General features: G+C 44.6%; 1 protein-coding gene across 1 annotated transcript; it reads left to right on the top strand.

Moving 5' to 3' along the window:
• The first annotated feature begins 5,535 nt into the window (after positions 1–5,535).
• ADRM1 (ADRM1 26S proteasome ubiquitin receptor) lies at positions 5,536–15,408 on the top strand. Its single transcript, XM_065414370.1, has 10 exons — positions 5,536–5,620; positions 7,435–7,645; positions 7,917–8,033; positions 8,169–8,292; positions 8,718–8,804; positions 10,534–10,615; positions 11,541–11,776; positions 12,030–12,187; positions 14,016–14,118; positions 15,177–15,408. Exons 2-10 carry the CDS (start codon positions 7,436–7,438, stop codon positions 15,281–15,283), a joined length of 1,224 nt encoding a protein of 407 aa, XP_065270442.1. The 5' UTR covers positions 5,536–5,620; position 7,435; the 3' UTR covers positions 15,284–15,408.
• The last annotated feature ends 4,759 nt before the right edge of the window (positions 15,409–20,167 follow it).

Here is a 20,167-nt window from a genome sequence, read left to right as displayed (position 1 = left end):
TAATGTTTCATGAATAAAACTTGTTTAAGCTAAATACTTAAGTTTGTTCATTGTTAACAGTGCTGCTTTAATACACATGCATATAAATAGAAAGTCACCAGAATGAAAAAATGCTATAGTAATATGATTGATTTTTAAAAATCCTATTTATAAATAAGATGTACAGGTGGGAAATCTTTTAATTCTGAATCACAACTTACGTTCATTAGGTCTAAAAATATTTCCATTATGCAAAAATCAGTGTTTTATTTGAAAAAGGCTATAGAGGCACACTTAATCCAAACTGCATTGTATCAGTCTTTATAGAATAAACTCCAGAAAAATGTCACCCATTACTATTACCTACATTGCATAGATCTGTTACTTTGGCATTTTTCCTAATTTTAAATCAAAGTCCAACAACTTCTACTTTTTTCCCCCCATGGCATGTTAATTTTCCTAAAAATCCCAAGTGAATTCCATCTTTGTCTGTTTTGTTGGCTTATTAAGGCTGTATCCAAAGTATTTACAAAACACTTCCTCACTACTGATGGTTAGCATTCATTTCACTAGCCATCTGATCCCTAATGTTACATTTTGATTATTTGTGTCTCAGTGAAAAATATTAATGGCTCGTTAAATGAAAAACTCACCTATGTAGTTTTACTTCTTAAAACACATTAACTAAACTTTGCACCTTTTTAAAAGAATGTCACTTTTATAACTTGATTAAACACTGACTGTATGTAAAATAACTGTATGTTGGTATGTGTTCATACATCTACGTAGTGTTTTTTTTTTTTTTTTTTTTAAGGAAACCACAATAGATGCTAAACACACTTCAGGCCTATACATGGTGTAAAAGATGTTTGAAGTGTGACTTTCTCAATAGAGCAACTATTTTTGTGGGGAGGAAAAGTTTACATATTATCTTGGCTGATCATTTTCCTTTGTATCTACCTTGATACTTATTGGAGACATACGATTTGAATTAGAATTTTCATCCCTACAAACACAGCTTTTCTTCTGCTTGGAACATGCAGTGGACTCAATTCTTTGACATCAGGCTGTTGCTAGTAAAAACATAGATGTCAAAAATGTAGGTATCACAAATATACTGAAAACTACTGTAGGAAGAAATGAGCTGAAAGAACAAATTTAGTTATTTAAACTTTTATTTTATTATTATTATTTTTTTTAAACTCAAACAGGATTCCTTTCCCCAACCCCCTAAAAAAGGATGTGGGTCTGTCAGATATGTTTTGAATGTTGTTCCCCATAATGGAAATCCTACCATTACATGTTTTAAAAAACCCAAACACTAAGTGGAGGGGACAGTATGGAACTCTTAGTAAAAGGTAAATTAATCTTTTGATAAAATGCTACATTCCAACACAAGTGAAACTCTGAGTTTATAGCCACTGCATAGCATCTAGGTTGGTCATTTTGAGGATACACCATACTGTAGATTTGTGACAACTGTTTGGGATATTGGACCCCTGTAATTCCTGGGGCCCAGATTATATAGGGAGGGGAATTATACTCCAAATTAAATAGAAAAACCACAGAAATTATTAGCAATGGTGTCCCATTTGAACACAGTTTAAAATTCTCAATAAATTAAAAGGTGAAGGCTGTGAGGTATATTTTCTTCTGCCTCAACACTTTGCAATCTTGGGGTGGGGGAGTTGTTTTGTTTTACTTTTCAAGGATTTTTCCTAAATCCTAAAATGGTTATAAAAGACTTCGGATCACTAATTTTTACATACTAATAGTCTGTGATAAAATGGTTTGTATTTGTAACCATCTGTACAGTACATATGCCTGATGTATTTCCTCATAAATGTAGTCCTTATCTCTCATGTTCACTGTACTCAATGTATCTTAATGTTACAAATAAACATGTTTGTTTAGTGTGTGTGGACTAAACACTACATAATTTGATAATATACTGTAACTTTGCCTCTCTGAAAACACAGCTGTAGTTTGGGTCAATTGTATAATAAAGCAATATTTAAATTTATGTAAATCTAAATGGTTCTATCATAGAAAATTCATTTTTGGTATGTTTTGTAGCATGAAAAAATTAAAACTTGCTTATACCCAGAATTCCAGTCCACTTTGATTATACTTTTATGAAGCTGCTTTTCTTTTGCCTTACTTAATTGCTGTATTCCTATTGATTAAATATTTACACACTGTGTTTGCCTTATCCATGTTGCATGAAAATATCAAATAATAAAAATGATTTAGTGAAATGGATTTATTTTTATAATATTTAATAACAGTCAGTACCCATCTATAACAATCAATCATATTTAGCTTTTCAGAGAAGTCTGTACAGATTTGAGGACATAAATGTTAAACTGTAAATCTGAATAAAGGTCATTTTGAAGAAGACATGCAATGTTTGGTATTAAATATTTTTTTAGGAGTCTGAAATGTTTTCCTGTCAGCAAAAAAAATCTTGATTTAGTGCAAGCAATTGACTTGCAGTGTGACATTGTCTCAAGAATTATTGCCTAGTAAATTGCTTGTTTTCTTCTATAGTTTTATATGCTGAGGATATGCCTGAAATCTGTCTGGGGGCAAGATTGACTATGTCTCAGCCTAGGAGGTAGCAGAGAACTTCTCTGGGCAGAGAACTGCACTGTCCCACTGGAAGAGTTTCCAACTGCATCATCTTTGATTCAAGTCTGCATTCTTCTCTTGATTACAGCTACTGGTTGTATCACATAGACACTTCACAAACCCATGCTACCTTGTATTGTTCACTGAGCTCTCAGCTGGGTTAAGTGGATTCTTTGACAGGAGAAATGGTAGCTCTCACAAGCTGAATCAAGAACCGATCACTGCAGGAGTCCACTAGAAACCCCTGTCTCCCTCCCCCAGTGCTGACTGCCCATTTACAATTACTTTAAGGTTGATCTGGTTTTAAAATCCACTTAATGTGCTACATTGATTTTTTTTTATGCTAACTTTTAATCAAAATGACATGCCAGTGACTAAATCAAATGTTTTACAGAAGTCTAATATGTCACAATTGCCTTTACAAAGCAAATGTATCCTCTCATAAAAAATAAAGTTTGATGAGACCTATGTTCAATAAAACAATGAAGAATGTCACTAATTATGCTGCTACCCTTTTAAAAACTGTCCTGGATCAGCCTTTTGTGGTTTTTTTGCCTGGGATCTGTCAGGTTAACAGGTCTATAAGTAAGCAAGTAGTCCTGTTTACCCTTTTAAAAATATTGGCAGTAACTAACATCCCCCAAACTACTTTGGAGTAGAAAGCATTTAATCACTATAAACTGCATGCAAACATCTAGCTTCTTTCCAAATACAGAACAGAAATATTTTACACTTCTGCCTTTTGTATATCATAACTGACAATTTTACTGTCCCTGTCTAGTAACAGATCTATGCTATGTTTTTCTTATTCCTGAACTAGTAAGAAAATTCCTTACTATTCTTACATCTATTGCCCATAGATTTCAGTATCTTTAGCTTCCCTTATCAATTGGGAACAATGACTATAAGTTAGCAATTATGAAACTGCAATCACTTTCTCCCTTTCCACTTACTTTATTGCTGCTTTCATGTCTCTTAACCAGGACTAGTTTTTTAAAAAAATGTATGACCCTGCTTTGTGATTTCATATTGTTACAGGTCCCTTACGTCTAGAACCAAAATATTCTTAAAACTCTCAATTTGTATTCATATTGTTTTGTTTAAATTCTCCTCTCAATCAGTTTGGCTCAATTGTTTTTAAACGGAGGGTCAGAATTTCATGAACCCAAAGTGCCTTTTTATGGAGAAATGCCCTGAAGGAGAGGATAAGCATTTAAATACTTGGGGAGCATGGGAAGATCCAGTGAAGGAAATGGAAAGGAGATCAATAGATGAGGTATTATATAAAAACATCACCTCACCCACCTTGTGTCTCTAGGTATTTATATAGTACTTTAAAAAAAATGCTGCTCAATAGTGATAGCTGGACCTCATGCTTCGTCTTGGTCAGAATGCTTAACTGCACTTAGCCTTGAGGTGGAGTAAAACAGGAATCAGATTGCTCAGTCCCATTGGGTGAGATTCTTCACACCCTTTCTCAGACTTCTGCTTTTCTGTACTGGAACAAATATTGCCTAGTTTATTGTGTGTTCTCTTGCTCCATTAACAGTGTTGACTATAGCTCCCAGACCTGCCTGCACTATAATGTCTTCCCTTGCCACAAGTCCATGTTGGGCAGGGTCTGCAGGAGTAATGTAGAAGGGCTGTGTTCTGGTAGCAAATGATGCAGTTTCTGCATAAAATGTTCCTTTGTGGCTAATGGACACAAAGATAAACCAAAGGGATGGAGGAAGACATGGGACTTGGTCCAAAGTGCCTGTGTGTTTTCTTTTAATAAACGTTGCTCGGTAGGTAGTGGTTGTAGTGTGATAATGCCTCCAGGCCCCAAGGCCTCAGAGTGCTAGGCCCAAAGCGTTTAGAATCTAAGTAGTCCTTGGGCTAGGCCACCACGTCAAGGCACTTGGTTGATGCCTGGGGGCCCGTTGTGCTGGGCCTGAGCATGCTCACGCTATGCTGGAGCACTCCATTGCTCATGGCGGAGCATCCATCGTGGCCAGAGCATCTGCCCTCCTTGCGGGCGATCCTGGGTAGGAACTAGCGCGCCACGAGCATCTCGTATCCCAGCCTTGGCAGTGCATGGCAATGGGCCTGCTCCTCCCCGGGGCAGCTGGTGGCTGGGCTCTGCACCCACTGCCCCTGGGGAGGGACTTGCCCCCTGGTGGTGAGGCTCCAGGTCTGGAGGTGAAGGCAGCAGCGTCCCATGGTGGGTCCCAGTGGGGTGACCCTCGCTCTCGCCTGGCGGCCCGGTCTCCAGGGGAGCTGGGCACTGCAGGACGGCCTGGCACAAGCTGCTCCGCATGTCCCCCAGGGCAGATGGGCCACTCCACAGGCACCAGGGGCTGCTCCTCCCTGCACCCCGGATGGATGGGCTGCTCCAAGCAGTTCCATTGAGGGGCTCCGCCAACCCCGCAGGGGTGAGTGGGCCGCTCCACAGACACTTCTATTGGGTGCTAGTAGCTGTTCTTCCCCCCTCACCCCAGGGGCAGATGAACCACTCCACACACAGTTCCAGTCGGTGCCAGTAGGGGCTGCTCCTCCCCGCACGCCTTAGGCTCGATAGACCGCTCCAGGATGTTCCATTGGGTGTTAGTAGGGGCCGCGCCCCCAAACCCCGCTGGGACCGGGTGAATAGGCCGCTCCACAAGTATCAGTTCCATATTAGGCGCTGATGTGCTCCGCACCCAGGGACAGATGAGCTGCTCCACAGTCCCGTTGGTCGCAAAGGCCTCCCCCCGTCGCTTGTGGGTGGTTCGGCCGTCATGACACAGCACAATAGCCAGAGCAGGCGGGGGAGCTCGCTCTCCACCGAACCCTGCGGGAGGCCGGCGCGGTGCATGTCGGTCCGGCTGGCGTTGAGTGACATACGAGCCGACCAATGGGAAGGGCATCAGAGCCCGTCGGAGAAGGCCGGCGCCAATGGCTGGCGGGGAGGAGGGCGGAGCCGATAGGTTTCCTGTGGGGACTCGGAGCCGGAAGAGCTACCTGTGAGGTGACCGAGGAAAGGCGGCAGGTAAGTGCGGGGACTCGGCTGGGTATGAACCGCACGCTAGGGGGGTGGCTCGGGCTAGAGAGCCGGGGACGGGGGGTCGAGCCGCCGCGAGGAAAGGCCGTTGGGCGGGTGCAGCGCTCTGGTCCGTGCGAGGCGCCCCCGGGCTGCTGGGCCTGGCGCGTTTCCCTCGGCTGAGCTGTAACCCCGGCTCCCTCCCGCAGCTGGGAGTCAGGCCCCGCTGCTGCCCGCCCACCCCGCGGGCGCAGGTCGGGCCGCCGCGCTGCCCCGGGGACGGCCTGCGGGCCGCACAGCGAGCGCAGGCCTGTGGCCCCTCGGGAGTGACTCAGCCGCTCGCTGTCGCTCTGGGCTTCGCGCAGGGGCCGATGCGGTGGCGCTGGATGCCATTGGCGCGTCCAGCCGCCTGACTTCGTAGTCGCGCGAGTTAGCTGTAGACCTTGTGCCCTTACGTTCTTTAAAGTAGCGCTCCTGCTAACACCGGGCTCACGTCGGCAGTAGCTCCTGAAATGCTGTGCGGAGCAGGTCAGCATCAGCCCTGTCTTACAGGCCCGGAAACTGAGGCCCCGGGAGATGAAGGGACTTACCCAGGGTCGCCTATCAGGCCAGTGGCGGAGCTGGAAATAGGGCCAGATCTCCTGAGTCCCAGCCCAGTCTTCTGTCCACTAGCTAACACGATCTTCCCTAAGTTGTCGTCATGAAGTTCAAGCACTAGCACTTGAGATGAATTGGGGTGGTGCTGTTTCAGGCAGTCTGGAGACTTGGGCAGACTTCAGGCATGCTGTCACATGATTCACGTGGAGTGAATTACATCAGATTTCTTTCCAAAGCTGTCCTACATAGGCACTGCCTCCTGAGTAAACATAGCTCAAGATCACTGCCCTATTTCCTGAATGCATATGCAGTGTATAGCAGGCAGCTTGGCCTCTCGTGCATCTGAGAGGGAGTTGGGATTCCTGTTTTCTGTTCCTGCTTCTACTGATTACTTCAATATTCAACCTGAGGGCAGTCACAGACCTCTTTTTGTGTATATGTGCCTCTGTAAAATGAAGATGGTTTCTTAGCTTGTGGATGATATGAGAATTTTTAAAGTACTTTGAAGATGTAAAGTTCTATGCAAACTTCTGTGCAAACGCTAACTGCACTTAAACTTGGGACAAGCAGTGGAATGACTGGTTCAAACAATGGCACCTGCTTCTCAGAAGCAAATGCAAAGTTGTCTGCTTGCCAGTGTGACAAGGTCTTCCTGTGGGTTTATCACAGTCTAATCTTTTAACTTCTCTACATGTTTTTCTGAGTAGTTTTGTAGGCTGCATCAAGCAATGTAGCACTTGTGGAATGCGCTGCATGATATATCCGGCTATTTTGACACCAAATGTATAGTTGTGAAGGCATTTTGCCATGGAAGTTATTGTGCAAATTATTACCTTGGATACTATAGTGATAAGTGTGTTAGAAATATTTGAAAGAGAGGGTCAATTACAGTAGTACTCTGAATCATACAGAATTGGTCTGGCCTGTGTCATGTTTCTTAGGGTCAAAGAATGAGTTTCAGGAAGAAGTCATTTTCATTTTGAATATCTTAATGGATCAGTGCCATGAGAGTAATGGAGTTGGGAAGGTTAGAGCCTCTTCCATATAATTGCTAGGGATTTGTTAATATGTCAGCTCTTCGGCAGTGCACTGCAAATTCTAGAAACAGTGGACAACTTTTTCTTGTGGAGTTAGTTCTTGGTTGAGGTTCTAATGAAATCTAGTAGCAGAGAGAAACAATGGGATATTTATATAGTCCTATTTTCTAGTCCATTGTCTCTTTTCAGGATGTCTTCAGGTGCATTGTTTCCAAGCCTGGTGCCAGGCTCCCGCGGCTCATCCAGCAAATATTTGGTGGAATTTCGGGCAGGAAAGATGTCTCTAAAAGGCAGTACTGTAACTCCAGATAAACGAAAAGGCCTTGTTTACATCCAGCAAACTGATGATTCCCTCATTCATTTTTGTTGGAAGGACAGGACTTCTGGCAATGTTGAAGATGTGAGTATAACTTCATTATTTCAATCTTAAGAGTTTTGTAATGGCTCTTTTGTACTCTGTATTGTGAACCTCAGTGAAAGTGTCTTTAAGAAGAGATTTGAATAAGACAGGTAGTGGCTTTACAAATGGGCTTTGGAAGTACACATCTGGTGTAAGGGGCAACGTGGAAGACGGCATAGAGAGATGTTTGTGTGAGGAGTAGGCAAAGAAGTATCCAAGTTTGTTTGTTTGTTTATTTATTTATTTTTAAATCCACCTCTCTCTTTTCCAGGACTTGATTATCTTTCCTGATGACTGTGAATTTAAGAGGGTACCTCAGTGTACTACTGGTCGTGTGTATGTGCTGAAGTTCAAGGCAGGATCAAAGCGACTTTTCTTCTGGATGCAGGTTTGTGACAAGTAAACGATAACATTTAGAACTCCTTTGTTTCAAGACATGTGTGAGGAATACTCAAGGAGGGGCTAGACGGGGGTCTAATCTGTTTTGAAGCTGCTTGGAGGCTTAAGAACAACTCTCTTACAGGAACCGAAGACTGATAAAGATGAGGAGCACTGCCGTAAAGTGAATGAGTATCTCAACAATCCTCCAATACCTGGTGCTTTGGGTGGGAGTGGAAGTGGAGGCCATGAGCTCTCAGCATTAGGAGGTATAGTCTATTCTCTTCTCCTTAGTTTGAGAGGTTTTTTTTTACACACTTTGCAGTTTTCTAGGAACCAAATCCCTGCTTATTTTGGAGGGTGACCTGGGGAGAAGGCTTATACTAGAAATGCAGAGACACTCTTAGCAACACAATTTATTTTGCTATAATAGGAAGGAGCAGGCTGAAAAATGAGTCTGCAAGAAGAAACTCCTCTTGGTTGTATCTGTTAAGTTTTCTGGAGTCCTCCCTTTTTCTAAAGCTAAGCGTGTTGTGGTTTTTTTTTTTTTTTTTTTTAAGCATTTTAGCATTTTAAAATAGTAAATACTTGAAACAGTTTCTTCTTGCAGCATATGTCAATTAATCTCCTGCTGCTTGAGCCAGAGTGTTATGAAAAATATGAATGTTGTATTTCAGAATGTTTTTGTTTTTAGGTGAGGGTGGCTTGCAAAGCCTTCTTGGAAATATGAGCCATAACCAGCTCATGCAGCTGATCGGACCAACGGGCTTAGGAGGACTTGGTAAAATACTTTCATATCTTTATGCCATAAGGGTGTTTTTCCTCCTGGGTTAAAACTTACCTTACATTGACTTATTTTCTTATTGATTTGAATGACATTTTCTTCATGTAAGAAGGCAGTCCCTTTTTCAAAGACAAAATAATAAATAGATGGGGGAAAAAAGAAATGTAGCAAATGGAGTGATCAGTAGTTCAACTTGGCATATGTTGGTCGTGTGTAGGTTTTCCTCCACAAATTTAGTGGTGTTAGTTTTGCATTGAGCTATATTCCAGGATTGAAGGAGCAGGAGGATGGCTAATGAGTGGAAGACTGCTCTCCTCCAACTCCCTCCTAAGAAGTTAGTCTTCTTTCTTTTGAGGGCAGTGGTTGATTTCTGAGATTCCAAATTTCTTCTTCTCCTCCTCAAAAATTTGACAGTGATATGTATTGCACTGGCTTTTTTTTATTTAGCCATAGGGCATATTCAGCTTATTCAAGGTGCACATTCCCTTGGTGTCCTGGCCTGGGTGTACCAGTTAACTTACTGCTCAGTGAAACAAGGCGCTTCCCTCTGCAGGTTTTGATCATGCACTGCACTGGTCATGGGCCCTTGCTAGTATTGGGAGTGACAGACCTTGGATGGCATCTGTCTCAGATCCTGAAGGGGCGGGGGTGCTTTTACTGCTGCTCAAACATGAGCTTCCCAGCAGGGACTGCTGCAGTATAGTAAAAAGTGATACTAGCCTTGTAGTTTAGCTCTTCTGCTCCTACTGTGGAAGTGGTATGATCAGGGAGCAGTGGAGGTAATGTGCTATGGGGGGTGGCATGATCCACTACCGCTAGGGGAACTCTGCAGAAAAGAGGGGACAGAAGAATAGAGAAACAAGTGGCTGGTTACTTGCTCATTCCCTCTCCTATGTTCTCCCCCTGTATTTCAGTCCATCATGCACATGCTAATGGGGCACTCTAATTCTGCCCTCTGGGTTTGCAGCTAGTTTCCAAAAGACTGGACAACAGAATGCAGATGGTTATATGGACAGGCATACAACAGTTAGACCTGGAATAAGAAGCAGCTGCAGGGGGAATATGTACTAAATGGAGCAAGTGGCCATCACGTGGTTCAGGAGAAGAATCACAAGGAGAAATCACTGAAAGCTCTTTTAAACCACCCTCTACTTCTGCGTAGATTGTTCCTGTTGCCAGTTTAGAGAAGCTGTGACTAGTAACAGGGTGGAGGATTCTTTGATCGTAAATTCTTGTGTACAAGACACTTACCTCATCATTTTCTTGGCCTTTTGCCATGCATTAATGCCTTGCTGTGTTTTCTGCTGGAAGCAGTGGACCATCCTACTTGATTTTGCTCTGCCTGTAGAGTGTTTGACCACAGAGCTGTCTGTCTAGTGCTGCATGCCTGCATTAGAGTTGAAACTGAAGGGAATGCAGGGCTATAGGGGACACACACCCATTTTCTTGGATGAAAGGGTTTTGCTGTGTGAGGGGCTTTTGTTTGTATTATACAAACCAAGGCCACTTCATCCTTTGATATAGCTAGGAGTTGAGCAGTTTTGGACAGGGATTATTCTAATGGGGTTTAAAATTAGAAAATGAAAAATACCTGCATTTTCATAAAGACAGCAGAAAGAATGTTGCCTGTAAGTGCAGTTGAGTCAAACCTGAATAGCTTTATCTTTATAAAGGGAATGAACATAAAATAGTTTCTAAACCGACGTCTTTCCATCATTTATGGAAGGTGGGCTTGGTGCACTGACAGGGCCTGGCCTGGCCAGCTTATTGGGAAGTGGGGGACCCCCAACCAGCAGCTCATCATCAAGGTAAGATCTACAGACACCCATTTGTGTAGTTCTTCTTAGTGTGATTGCTCCATTGAACTGGGGTCTAGTGTTGTGGTTTTCAAACTTTTTTTTTCTCGTGTCCCAGTTGAAGAAGACTGTTGATGCACACGACTCAATGGAGCTGGGGATGAGGGGTTTGGGGTATGGGAGGGGTTCAGGGCTGGGGCAATGGGTTGGGGTGTGGGAGAGAGTCAGGGCTCTGGGCTGGGGCCGGGGATGAGGGGTTTGAGTGCAGGAAGGAGCTCTGGGTTTGGGCGGGGGAGCCTCAGGGCTGGGGCATGAGGCCGAGGCACAGGCTTACCTCGGGCGGCTCCCGGTCAGCAGCGCAGATGGGGTTGCTAAGGCAGGCTTCCTGCCTGTCCTGACACCGCGGACTGCACTGTGCCCCAGAAGCAGCCAGCAGCAGGTCCGGCTCCTAGGCGGAGGCGTGCAAGCGGCTTTGCATGGCTCTCGGGAACTGGCCAATGGGAGAGTGGAGCTAGTGCTCTGGGCGGGGGCAGTGCGCGGAGCCCTGTGGCGCTCCCCTCCCCCCCGCCTAGGAGCTGGGCCTGCTGCTGGCCGCTGCTTGTGGGGCGCAGTGCGGTGTGAGAACAGGTAGGGGCTAGCCTTCCTTAGCCGAGCAGCACTGCCAACGGGACTTTTAATGGCCCAGTTGGCGGCGCTGACTAGACCTGTCGCGATCCAGTGCCTTACATTCTGCAACCCAATACTGGGTCGTGACCCGCAGTTTGAAAACCACTGGTCTAGTGAATAGAAGAGAACAGTGGGAATCAAGACTCTTTCTTGCCTCTTAAAATGGGGGTTATATATGCACACAGGGGTGCCAAAGTTGGTTGGAAGCTGCTTATAAAAGTGCGAAGTAACTGCTTCTGCAGTAAGTTAATTATATTAATTACACTTCTAGTTCTCGCAGCCAATCAGCTGCTGTAACCCCATCTTCTACTACTTCCTCTACACGTGTAACGCCAGCCCCATCTGCTCCTGCGGCTGCATCTGCATCTGCAACTAGTCCCAGCCCTGCACCAAGTTCGGGCAATGGAACCAGCACAGCAACAAGCCCAACTCAACCCATTCAGTTGAGTGACCTTCAGAACATTTTAGCTACTATGAATGTGCCAGCTGGAGCAGGAGGACAGCAAGGTAACAGTACTCTGACCAGACAGCTGTTGGATACCATATGTGCCTTAAAGCTATTTTACTGTCCTGTATTATTTCAAATTGGTTTGGAACCCTAACCTACTTTGGATAAATGATGTACTTGTGACTGCCCCAGAGAGTGCCCTGAAATCCGTGGAGGGTCACATCTCCGTATTCACGCCAAGCACTAGTGGCTCTAGTTAAAGTAAACCAGTTTGCTTTGTGTTTAGTCTAACAAAGCTGTGTTCTGTCCTAGTTGACTTGGCCAGCGTGCTGACTCCTGAGATCATGGCTCCCATTCTGGCAAATGCTGAAGTTCAAGAGCGGTTGCTGCCTTATCTTCCATCTGGGGAGTCACTGCCGCAGACAGCAGAAGAGATTCAGAACACTCTGACATCTCCCCAGTTTCAGCAGGTAGATGTCACAATGACACATTCTTCCATTGACCTAGCGCTGGCTACACTGGGGGATTAGGCCAGTTTAACTGTGGTACTCAAGGATGTGGGTTTTTCACAGCCCTGAGCGACATAGGTCAACCCAGCTATCTTTTCAGTGTAGACCAGCCCTAAGAAACTATTTCAATTCCCTGTGCTTCATGCAGCTAACAAATACTGGGCATCTTTTGGTTTTTATGGAAGTGTTAGTTAGAATCAAATCTCTCTTTAGACATACTATATATTTTTTGTGTGCATAAAATAGCTACACATGTGCCCAAAGCCTATTTGTCTCTGTGCTTTCCCCCATTGATGGACTCTCAGTAAATGCTAAGAGCTCACTTTTCCATGGCAGTGGCATAGTCCCACATATGGTCTAAAGACCCTTCTCTTCCTTGATCTGGGCTTCCCCCTTCTCTTTGTAATGAAATCTCTCAGAAAGAACAGTATTCATGACTGCAATCTCAGGACCTCCCTTCATAGGAGAGTGGTAGGCAACCTCCTTAAAGCTAGCAGATGTCCAGTCACTTGAAGTTTAAGTTGTCAGGGAAGAGAGATTTTCTTACTGCACACTTCCTCTTTGGGCATGTCTGAAGACAAAAGTTGCACAAGTTTAACAAATCTGTGTAAAAATTGCTACAAACCCCTGTGTGGGTACAGTTTGATATCATTTAAACCTGATTTAGAGCAGTTTAGTTTGCACTCTTTAAATTGAGTTAAAAGAGTCAGTGCACATATTCTGTGGTTTAACTAAATTGGTTTAAATTAACACCATGTGTGTGCAGACCAGGCCTCAGCACAGACGTGGGCAAACTACGGCCCGCGGGCCCGTCCTGCCCAGCCCCTGAGCGCCCGGCTGGGGAGCCTAGTCGCTGGCCCCCCACCCCCGCAGCCTTGCCACTGCGCGGGCCGCGCTCTGGCCTGCCGCTCCCGCTGGACAGTGTGGGGGAGCGCAGCTGGCTCTGGCCATGTGTTGCGGCTGCAAGCTCCTACCGCTGGTAAGGGAGCGGGGGTTCTGGGGGGGCAGTCAGGGAGGAAGGGGAGGTTGGATGGGGTAGAGATTCTGGGGGGGGCTGTCAGGGGATAGGGAGCAGGGAGGGTTGGGAGTGGGAGTCGGGGCGGGGATGTGGATAGGGGTCAGGAGGGCGGTCAGGGAGCAGGGGGGGTTGGATAAGGGGGTGGGATCTCGGGGGGAGGGCAGCTAGGGGCAGGGGGTCCCAGGAGGGGGTGGTCGGGGACAAGGAGCAAAGGGTGGGAGTCCGGGGGGGGGGCGCTGTCAGGGAGCGGGGGTGTGGATAGGGGTCGGGGCAGTCGGGACAGGGAGTAGGGGGATTGGATGGGGGCAGGGTCCTGGGAGGGGGCGGTCAGGGGACAAAGAGCAGGGGGGGTTGGATGGGTTGGGGGTTCTGAGCGGGGCAGTCAGGGGGCGGGAAGTGGGAGGGGGCAGATAGGGGGCGGGGACCAGGCTGTTTGGGGAGGCACAGCCTTCCCTACCCGGCCCTCCATATAGTTGCGCAACCGTGATGTGGCCCTTGAGCCAAAAAGTTTGCCCACCCCTGCCTTAGAGAGTACAGTACACCAAGAACCAGGGGCCGGAGGAGTGACGTTTTAAAGCCTGCTCCACAGTAGGTGTTCCTTTATTTAAGTGAGACCTGCTCTCAATAGATCTGGAGTGGTCAGCATAGTCTGTTGCGTAGAGAACCATTTCCATGTCAAAACCAAGGTGAAGAATAATTTATTCGAAGTAGCCACTCGGTATTGCAGAAACAAAATCAAAGTTTTATTTGGTGTTTGACTCTATTTCACAGGCATTGAGCATGTTCAGTGCTGCTTTAGCTTCAGGACAACTTGGCCCACTAATGAGTCAGTTTGGCTTACCAGCTGAGGCAGTAGATGCAGCAAATAAAGGGGGTAAGTATTTTTTTCTCTTGAAAGAACATGGATTTACGTAATTGTTGCCCTGTAAATGACTGAATGCAGGGTCTGAATCTGTCATGGGAATAGATGCTGGGTAATGTTTTCAAAAATCATTCAAGTGCCTAAACTCATTGAATGTCAAGGGGATTAAGAGCTTTTGGGCTCTTTTGAAAAATTTACTTAGTAAATAAAATTACTAAACTCCTGTTCATAACACAGTCTAAATGTTGTGTGTTTGTTCAGTCTCTTCTGAGATGATGGCTTCTATTAATCTAAGATTGCACAGTATTGATGCCTAAGTAGCTTCGAGGCTGCTTTCTTGACTGAGATGCCAAAGTCTGAGAGCACTCTAGAAAAGGCTGTGCTAGACTTATGCAGCAGAGCTTGCAGTGACATTTAGGACTTAGGCCTGGGCTACACTAGCGGGGGGGTTTGAACTAAGATACGCAACTTCAGCTACGCGATCTTAGTTCAACTTACCTGGCCGTCTTCACGGCGGCGAGTCGACTGCCACGGCTCCCCCGTTGACTACGCTTACTCCTCCTGCCGAGATGGAGTACGGGCATCGATTCAGGGATCCATTTATTGCGTCCAGATGAGACGCGATAAATCGATCCCCGATACATCGAACACTACCCGCCGATCCGCCAGGTAGTATAGACGTACCCTTAGAAATATTTTTCCTGTTGCAGTCACTCAGCTGCTAATGCTTTCCTAGTGGGGATATTTAATTGAAGGCACTACTGCAGTAAATCAAGTTACCAGTAATTCTTGGTGCCTCTGATAGTGGGAGGGCCTGTTATCAGCTCTCTAAGCCTGGCAATGTTAGTATGGTAAATCTGTTATGACCAGTGTGTGTATATATAAAGTATCAAGCTCAGTAAAGTTCCATTGATTGTCAGATGTATCTGCATGTTAAACCTAAACAGACCAGCAAACTTTCAACCGTTTCCTCTGCTAAATGACCTGTATTTTAACTTCAGTCTAATTTAGGATTATGAATCTTGTTCTTGGTGCAAAGCTAACCTAACGAATGTTCCTTTACTTGTCAGACGTCGAAGCATTTGCTAAAGCAATGCAGAACAACGTCAAGTCAGACCAAAAGGAGGGCGAATCAAAGGAAAAGAAAGAGGAAGAGGAAGATATGAGTTTAGATTAAATTATCTGCTCTCCTTTATGAATAGTCCTAGACATTAACTTAAGCAGCTTCAGTAGGATTACTAGCTAACTTCATATTATCCTTATCCTAAATCTACAAATAAAGGATTTTTATCTGCCAAATCACTTTGTGGTCATGGAGCCTTTCTTGCTTCTGACTCTTCATCCAAATACAGTGGTAAACGGAGCTCTTTGCTTTTAGGTGAAATTTTGGATTAGAATATAGCTGGGGGGCAGATCTTCAAAGGCACCAAGTGATGCCCATGTTTGCCTTATACAGGGGGAATTTTTCAGTTTAAAAAAAAAAAAAAAAGTAGATGACTCATGGTTATAACATGTGTCCAAATACTTTTAGTATGGCCAATATTACAGCATGTGGTAGGAGCCACAGTTCTCACAGATTCCCAGGCCAGAAGGGAGCATTGTGACCATCTCATCTGACCTGTATTACATAGGCCAAAGAATGGCCCCAAAATTCCTAGAGCAGAGCTTTTAGGGGGAAAAAAATCCAATCTTGATTAAAAAGTGAGTGGTGGAGAATCCGTCATGACGTGTGGTAAATTCAACTTGCACAGCCTTATCAGCCTGAATTTGTCTAGCTTCAACTGCCAACCATGTTATACCCTTCTCTGCTAGACTGCAGAGCCTATTATTAAATATTTGTTCCCTGTGTAAGTACTTGAAATCACCCCATAACCGTTGTTTAATTAAGCTAAATAGAGTGAGCTCCTTGAGCCTATTCGGCAATTATTTCAATCCTTAAATTGGGAGGATTGTGAGAAGAGCTAGGAGAATTACTAACATCCTTCAAATGTGAGCACCAGAACTGAACCCAGTATTTCAGCAGCACTCCCAAATATAGAGGTAACATAACCTCTGTATTCCTGCTTGAGATTTCCGGTGTATGCATCCCGGGAGCACATTCGCTCTTTTGGCCACAGTATCACAGTGGGAGCTTATGTTTATCCACCATGCCCCACCACCTGTTTCTCAGGATGACTGCTTCCTAGAAGAGTGTCCCATTGCATATTCTTTATTTCCAGATGCATACATTTGTACCCAGTTACCAAGCAATCCAGTTGCTCTGAATCAGTGACTTGTTCTCTTCATTGTTTGTTACTCCATTTTTTGTGTAATCTACAAGTGATCAATGACCTGGACGAAAACAAAATGTTAAATAGAGGGACAAGAACCAATCCCTGTGTGACCCCATTAGAAACAGCCCTGGTTGATGATGATTCCCTATTTATAGAGACCCATCAGCCAGTTTCAAATGTCACCTTAATTTTATATCATTCTAGTTTTTTTTAATTACCATGTCATGCTGCACCAACCCAAATGGCTTACAGAAGTTGTTTTTTATATATATATATATATATATATATATATATATAAAAAATTTTATATATATATATAAAAAATTTAAATTGGACAGGATCTATTCTGTCAACTCATAGTGATGTGCATTAATTATATCACCCTCCTTGAATTCATAATTAGGGTCCTGTATTAGCTGATGTCAGGCCTATACGTAAGGTAAACAGAGGGTTTTTTTTTTTTTTAAATTGGCACACTCGTAGCCTTTTTTCTAGTTTTCTGGAACTTATTCACCTGTGCTTCAAGACTTATTTAACATCCTCCAGCTATACAAGTAGAATGGAAAAAGTTCACTACATAATGAGACTGCATCTTTTCCCCCCCAGCCAAATACAGACTAGATATGCCTTTTTCTAACTGATAATTCTACCATTTCTATCAGCCAGTGGCCTAATACCAGTGTCAGGTTTCTTCCCACCCTGCCCCTAAACTCCTTATTGCCCTTATCTCTACTGGCCATAATTTCTCCTTGGGTCCCTGGACATCCTTTATCAATTTTTCCTTTTTTATTATTAACAGCTGCCTTCACTTCTCTTCTCAACACGCAGCCTTCTTCCACTGTGGGCATCTAGTAAGCTGTTCTTAAATGATTCCTAGTTATCAAAAAGTTGGCTTTAAAGAGTAGTCATAGCTATGAAAGAGCAGGAGTATTAAGGAAGCAGAAAGATCAAGGGATTTTTGATGTTTGGAAAACAGAACAACAGCTGCATGTGGAACACCACAGTCAACCCCTTACACTAGGGTAGGGGAAAATGCTCTTAACTCTGCATGAGGTACCCACCTGTGTTGGTACAACTCCAGTGCCTCACTGTATAGCCCCTCCACCTGAAGAACTCTGCAGTATATAATCTAAGGCACATTAGACCTTACACTGGAGACTCTTAATCCATGCTTGCTAGAGTCCTAACTGCCTCACACTAAACTGTGGAATGAACTAGAACCTCAAATGTTTAACATTTGAGACTAAGGCCTGGTCCACACTAACCCCCCACTTCGGACTAAGGTACGCAAATTCAGCTACGTTAATAACGTAGCTGAATTCGAAGTACCTTAGTCCGAATTTACCGCGGGTCCAGACGCTGCAGGCAGGCTCCCCCGTCAATGCCGCGTACTCCTCTCGCTGAGCTGGAGTACCGGCGTTGACGGCGAGCACTTCCGGAATCGATTTATCGCGTCTAGCCAAGACGTGATAAATCGATCCCAGAAGATCGATCGCTTACATCCGGACCAGGAAGTAAGTATAGACGTACCCTAAGTTATAAATCCTAGCCAGGCCTCATGAGAAAACAGGCAATTGCCTCCAGAGAGCCATGTTCAATGGTGACCTGGCCAGGAAGTCTAAAAGCACATGCTGTCTTCTTTTTACTCCACTATTAGTTATTAGAAGGCTGTTTCCAAGACTGGAGGTTGTAAATTATGACACACAACTTCCAGTGTGACTTGCTTTAGCACATACTGGTAAGCAGTCCTCCTAGGAGCTAACTTTATTCAGGGTCCAAGTTGTCTCACACAGGCCCCAGCAATCACCTACTTTTATGTTCGTGAGAGGAACTGGATTGTTTCTCCTGCTGAACAATCCCTGCTCCTTCCCTTCAAAAGGAAAGAATCCAGCTGCTGCTTCAATCTCATCCTTGCTCTTCAACCAAAGAGTAGAGAACATAAAATTTTATTTGACTCAAAAATATGTACCAGTGATTTACAAAGACCATCTTTAATACTACAATTTAAAAATGGGTCATAATTATATTTGTTTAAAGATAATAAAAAGACATGTTAAAAGCCCATTTTACAATATTTACCCCATCATAAAAAAAATCATAGATATAAGTTATAAATCCATTTCAGAAGCAAGATTTTGTCCCCAGGTGACTAGATATATACACACAAATATATATATGACATATGTAAGTGACCTATAGGTGGCTTGGGGAAAAATGGTTTTGTTTTTAAATGAAAGCTGCACTACAATGGAAGGTAAAAATAAAGATGCCACACGTGAGAAGTGTTGGAGAGGGCAAAGTGACAAATACAGCAAAGCTTGGCAGGTTTATGACGAATCTTTTTTTCTAAAATAAACGCAGTGTCTTCATACAAGAGGTCTTTACTGGGGGAGCTACATGTGAGTGCCATAAAGGACAATTGCTGTATCAACATTTGGGTATTTTGGCAATGTTGCCCACGCATGTGGAGATACACCTTGTTCAGCTGCACTTGCAAAGATGAACCAACCACTAAGCAGAATTCCTTAGTTGTAGAATGTTTGAATCTAATTGCTTGACAAGTCAATCCAAAGCAAACCCAGGAAGTGTAGAAATCCGTAGGAAAACATGCAGGTGGAAGGGGGAGTACTGACCATGCAGTTATTTTGGTCTCTTCTTATGTAGTGCTAAGATCATGCCTAGCCGTAACGTGGCCTTAAACCCCCTTAGATCCCCATATGTTCATGTTAGGCTTACCCTCTGGATCCTGTGAAGACCACAGGGGGTGCACAGCTGCTGCCCCCTCACAAGGGAGCAGATGATATGGGGCACTGTATGTTTTGGGTCAGGTGAGTGAGGCGCTTTCAGAGTTGCGCAGAAGACTCGAGGCTGCAAGGTGCTATGTGCCCTCCATGCCTCTTGAAGGCAAAGGGATTTGAGAGGGATCAGCACTTCCAGCCATTGCTCAGTACTTTGCAGGATCAAGTCCAGAGCCAGAGAGGGTCGAAGTAGCTCACTGTTTCTCCTCCCCTGGCTCTGTGCCTACAAATCTTGATTCTCTTAAACTTTAGGACACCACAAGATTCTCTTCCTCCAGTGAGAAGATGAGTTTTATAATGCTCTGTGTGATTGTGTGTTTAACACCGATCAGCTTTAGCTTTTTCATACTTATCTCTAAAGGAATCTTTGTATTGTTCACTAGCTGAAGTTGGCAACACACACTGGTGTACTTCCAGTTTTCAGTGGGTGTTTCCTTGAAGCATATCCCAATGGCCTTACTACCGTGAGGCGATCTCAGTAGCAACAGCAGGCCCCACTACCATGCTGAGACAGCCTTCGCGAAACCTGTTCTTACTCCTCTGACAATAGTTTGTAACTTAAAGTCTCCAGCCCACACCCACAGCAGGGACACCCCATGTCAGGTGAAGTGAACAGAGCGGGGGTTGGGGGTGATGTACAGCTGCTGTGCTCTCTACCCACTCTCCTCATACGCTGCTGTTCTAAGCAGCAAGAGCCATGGCTCACAGGTAATAGGGGCTTGTCTCTAACACTTACGTACTGGAGATGGGGGTTTAGGGGGCACCACTACTCAAAACCAATTGAAGATAAGAAGATGATAGAGAGAGTGTGGAGCTGCAGGCTCAGCCCCTCTCTGGGTTTGGACCTCCACGGCTTCACCGTAGTTGCTGGAGCTCCTGTGTCTCTGGCAGCTGTTAGACAAGGCTACAAGAGATCGCAGGCTTAGTGTCTAGGCCCAGCAAGGCACCTGGCGGGTAGTGCAGCTTTTCATAGTTCAGGCTTTACACTAT

The sequence above is a fragment of the Emys orbicularis genome, chromosome 12 (genome assembly GCF_028017835.1).
Source record: "Emys orbicularis isolate rEmyOrb1 chromosome 12, rEmyOrb1.hap1, whole genome shotgun sequence".
Taxonomy (NCBI): domain Eukaryota; kingdom Metazoa; phylum Chordata; order Testudines; family Emydidae; genus Emys; species Emys orbicularis.
The sequence above is the reverse complement of the archived record's forward strand: the minus strand, read 5'-3'. Positions and strand labels throughout refer to the sequence as shown.